The sequence below is a fragment of the Echinops telfairi genome, unplaced genomic scaffold (genome assembly GCF_000313985.2).
Source record: "Echinops telfairi isolate 266 unplaced genomic scaffold, ASM31398v2 ScPeMD7_36;HRSCAF=134, whole genome shotgun sequence".
NCBI classification, from domain to species: domain Eukaryota; kingdom Metazoa; phylum Chordata; class Mammalia; order Afrosoricida; family Tenrecidae; genus Echinops; species Echinops telfairi.
The window spans coordinates 2,893,344-2,898,258 of NW_022103934.1; the positions used below are offsets into that span (position 1 = coordinate 2,893,344).

General features: G+C 57.3%; 1 protein-coding gene across 1 annotated transcript in view; it reads left to right on the forward strand.

The window, feature by feature from the left end:
- Nucleotides 1-4,915, forward strand: part of MYO1F (myosin IF) — a 53,237-nt gene that overhangs the window by 20,586 nt on the left and 27,736 nt on the right. The window contains exons 3-7 of the mRNA XM_045290299.1: nucleotides 1,138-1,227; nucleotides 1,309-1,403; nucleotides 2,559-2,646; nucleotides 2,762-2,851; nucleotides 4,697-4,835. Of these exons, the coding sequence (XP_045146234.1) occupies nucleotides 1,138-1,227; nucleotides 1,309-1,403; nucleotides 2,559-2,646; nucleotides 2,762-2,851; nucleotides 4,697-4,835 (502 nt within the window). The remainder of the gene's footprint in view (nucleotides 1-1,137; nucleotides 1,228-1,308; nucleotides 1,404-2,558; nucleotides 2,647-2,761; nucleotides 2,852-4,696; nucleotides 4,836-4,915) is intronic.

The following is a 4,915-nucleotide window of genomic DNA, read 5'->3' on the forward strand; positions in this document are numbered from 1 at the left end:
GATGAGGGATGGAGTAATGATGGATAGAGGGATGGAGGGATGATGGATTGAGGGATGAAGGAATGATGGATGGGCAGAGGAATGATGGAGGGATGGAGGGATGATGGATAGAGGGATGAAGGAATGATGGATGGATACAGGGATGATGGAATGATGGATGGATAGAGGAATGATGGAGGGATGAGGGATAGAGGGATGATGTGTGGATGGGTGGCTGGAGGGATGATGGATAGGGGGATAGAGGGATGATGGAGGCATGGATAGATGGAGGGATGATGAATGGAGGGATGAGGGATGGGGGATAGAGGGATGATGTGTGGATGGGTGGCTGGAGGGATGATGGATAGGGGGATAGAGGGATGATGGAGGGATGGCTAGATGGAGGGGTGGAGGGATGATGGCTGGAGGGATGATGGATGGAGTGATGAAGAGAGGAGAGATGATGGGAGGAATGCCATAGGACTGGATGAGGAATGATTGTGGATGATGTGTGGATGGGGGGATGATGGATGGATATAGAGAGGGATGGTGTATAGTGGCGTAAAGTGAGAATGAATGGCTGGAGGGACCACCTGAGGATGGATGGAGAGAGCATGGATGGAGGGATCGGATGGCCTATGAATGGACAGAGGGATGGTGTATGGGTGCATGGATGGATGAATGGATGGAGAGAGGAGGGATGTTGGAAGGATGACAGGTGGATGGATCTTTGGAAGGGTGGCTGCGGGTGATGAAGGGTGGCATGTGGGTGCATGAGGGGTGGCTGTGGGTGAGGAAGGGTGCTGTGTGGGTGCATGAGGGGTGGAGGAGGAAAGGCTTTATGAGCAGGAAGACAAGATGTCGGAATCATGACGCAGAGACTGATCATGGCCTGGGGCGGGGAGGGGTGTGGGGGCGGGCAGTGAGAGGACCAGACGGTAGGACAGGGGACAGTGGGGTGAGAGCAGGGCCCTGGCTGGAGCGTCACTACTCCCTCTGCCCAGGGCGAGCTCAGACCCAGCACACCCCCATTCCCCCCACTCCAGCCCAGCCCCTCTGTGAGTAGTCGGGGTCTGGAAGGCTCCGGTCTGGGAGCAGGCTGTGGGGCCTGGGGGATGAATTCTACCCGGACACAGCGTGGCCCTTAACCCCACACAGACCTATATCGGCTCTGTACTCATCTCTGTGAACCCCTTCAAGCAGATGCCCTACTTCACGGACCGAGAGATCGACCTCTACCAGGGCGCGGTAAGGCTCTGGCCAGGGGCGGGGCAGGGGGGGGGCGGGGCGCACACAGTGCCAGGGATTGAGCCCTGACCTCCGTGCCAGGCCCAGTACGAGAACCCACCGCACATCTATGCCCTCACGGACAACATGTACCGGAACATGCTCATAGACTGCGAGAACCAATGTGTCATCATCAGGTACCGGCATCCCCCTGCCCAGAGCCGCTGCATGCCCACCCGGCCCCTTCAAGCACCACCGCCTCCCCCAGGGCAGGCTGCTCAGAGCGCCACTTGCCCGGCTCCACCCTCTCCATCCTCCCCAAGCTCCCAGGGCCCTCTTTGCTCACCCTAGCCCCTTCCCGAGAGGGTGGCCGTCCCCCTCTGCCCTTGCTTTCCCCTGTCACCACCTGTGACATGGGACTTGGCGTGGTCAGGATCCTAGCAGAGGAGACTGTCTTCCTTGGGGGGGGGGTCCTGTGAGGGAGGATCAGACCCCATGCTGAGTCCCTGGAGGCGGAGAGCCGGCACTGCTCCTCTCTAGGACCCTCTGGCCAATGCTGACCTTGGCCATCCCTCCCACTGCTCTCTGCTTCCCTGCTGGAACGTCCACCCAGGGCTTGGAACGACTTCAGAGTGAAATGGTGTAGCAAGGAACAGGGTCCCAGGTCAGGATCAGCAGGCGACAAGTCAGGATTCGGGACCAGGAAGCATGAAGGCGGGCTGTCTCCCTTCTTCAGTTCAGGGCAGCCCGCTCAGCTCTCGTTGGCCCCCGGGGGACAGGCTCCTCTTGGCCCTGTGGCGGTCACCGCTGGCTCTGCAGTGGAGCCCCTACAGAGCGACAGCCCGCGGCCAGAGACAGAGCTCTTTGAAGCAACCTCTACCTTTCTCGCTCCGCCTCCCAGAAAAATCGGCCATTGAAAACCCTACAGAGCCTAGTTCTACCCTGACCTCCATGGGGTCCCCGTGAATCAGAACTAGCTCAATGACAACCGGTGTTGATTGTCCATCTGCCCTAATCCTTGAGAGCAGGGGGAGCCCTGGTAGTGTAGTGGGTTATGCGTTGGGCTGCTAACCGCAGGGTCAGGAGTTCGGAACCACGGGCCACGCCGAAGGAGAAAGATGAGGCTTTCTCCTGCCAGGAGGATTCACCGTCTCAGAAACCACAGCGGGTCATTCTACTCTGAGCTGTGGGGCAGCCGTGAGTTGGAATCAACTCGGTGGCAGTGAGTTGAGGGAGGGTTTTATCTGTCTCGTCCAGGATAGCATACTGCGAGAGGGATGAAAGAATCAGTCACTAGGGAGACAGGGCCTCTCCCACTCTCTGACCACGCCTTCTCTCATCCCCACCCCCAGCGGCGAGAGCGGAGCTGGAAAGACGGTGGCCGCCAAGTACATCATGGGCTACATCTCCAAGGTGTCCGGCGGGGGCGAGAAGGTCCAGGTGAGGGAGGAAGGGCAGAAGGATGGGCTGGGTCACCCCTCGGCGGGCCAGTTCTCCTCCCGGGTCCACGGCCCCAGCCTGATCGCTCCCACCCCCGCACCTGTCCCTACCCCAGCACGTCAAGGACATCATCCTGCAGTCCAACCCGCTGCTGGAGGCCTTCGGCAACGCCAAGACCGTGCGCAACAACAACTCCAGTCGCTTCGTGAGTCTCTGGGAGCACACACACCCCCTCCCAACACAGACATCCCCAGGGCAAGAGCCCCGTTGGAAATCCAGCAGGAAAGTCCTGGTCCTGGCTGGGAGACTCCTGCCTATGGTCCATCTGAAATTTTTTTTTTTAAGAGTCCCCTGGGGAGCCAGGGACAAGAGCAAGTGAGATCACCTGTTCCCGTAAAGACTCACCGCTTGGGAAATCCTCCGGGACCGCTCGACTCTGTCCTATGGGTTCATCATGAGCCCGGGTGGCGTAGGGGCCACCGGTTGGGCTGCTAACCGCAAGGGCAGCGGGTTGAAACCAGCACCCGCTCCTTGGGAGAAGTGCGAGGCTTTCTACTCCCTTAAAGAGGGGCAGTCCTACCCTGCCCGTCCTATAGGGTCGCGAGGAGTCAGAATTTACTCTGGGGCAGTGAGAGGGCCACTGTGAGTCAGAATCAAGTTGAGGCAGTGAATTGTTTGTGTGTTTGACTGAGCCCTGGTGGCAAAGTGAAGTCAGCACTGGACTGCTAACCAGGATTTCAGCAGCTCAAACCCACCAGCCTCCCCGAGGGAAGACGATGAGGCTGCTCCGATAAAGGTTGAGTCTCTGACACCCAACCTGTGGGTCGCAGCCCCTTTGGGGGTCGAACGACCCTTTCACAGGGGTCGCGTGATTGATAACAGTAGCAAAATTACAGTTGTGAAGTAGCAATGAAAATAGTTTTATGGTTGGGGGGGTCACCACCACATGAGGAATTGTTTTACAGGGTCATTTGAGAACCACTGCAATAGAGGGGCGCTATGAGTAAAAATCAAATCAATAGCAGAGGATTGGGGGGACGTGGGGGGGCATTGGTTGAGCCTTGGCATCTATTAGGGACTGCAAACTACAAGGTAAAATCGTTTTATGGTTGGGGGGGGGGTCACCACCACATGAGGAATTGTTTTAAAGGGTCATTTGAGAACCACTGCAACAGAGGGGCGCTATGAGTAAAAATCAAATCAATAGCAGAGGATTGGGGGGACGTGGGGGGGCATTGGTGGAGCCTTGGCATCTATTAGGGACTGCAAACTACAAGGTAAAATCCCATGGAGCCAAGTAGGAGCCCTGGTGCTGCAAGATTATCAGTTCAAAACCACCAGCAGCTCCTTGGGAGAAAGATGAGACTTTCTAGTCCTGTAAAGAGTTAGTCTCAGAAACCTACAGACAAGGGCAGTCCTACCCTGCCCTCTCGGGTCACTATGAGTCGGAACCGACTCAATGGCAGTGAGGACGGAGCCAATTCCAACTGTAAGTCAGCAGACCAGCGCTTCCCCTGCAGCGCCACTGCCAGGTGGGCAGTTCAAATCCACCAACTGCTCCTCAGGAGGAAGATGAGGCTGTCTATTCCCGTAAAGAGCCACAATCTCAGAGGCCAGGGGATCTGGCCTACCCTGTCCTAGAGGGTCACCATGAGTCAGAGTCGGCTTGATGGCAGAGGGCGGTTGGCATAATGTCGAAGCCATGGCACTCTGCGTACCACCCTTCACACTCGCCTTCAGCACTGCTAGGCCATGCATTTCAGGTCCCATACAGACTGCCAGGCCTTTCTTCCTAGTCCCTCTTAGTTTCAGTATCATAGCAACCAAAGCCTCCACTGCAGGCAGGTGGCAGCTACACATGAGGCACACGGGATCGCACCCGCATGGAAGGCTGGCATTCTACCACTGACCCACCACTGGCCCTGCCCACGAGTGATCGTTGGGGCATAGAGATGAGTTGAGATTCTATGGGGGAGAGTTCCCATGCCACTTTTTCCCCAGTTGCATGCACCCCGGGCCCCGAGGGCTGACGTGGCTCTCTGGGGCTCAGGGCAAGTACTTTGAGATCCAGTTCAGCAGAGGCGGGGAGCCGGATGGGGGCAAGATCTCCAACTTCCTGCTGGAGAAGTCCCGCGTGGTCTCGCAGAATGAAAACGAAAGGAACTTCCACATCTACTACCAGGTATGGTGTGTGTGTGTGTGTGTGTGTGTGTGTGTGTGTGTGTGTGTGTGCTGTGACCATGTCCACCCTCCAGCTGCTGGAAGGAGC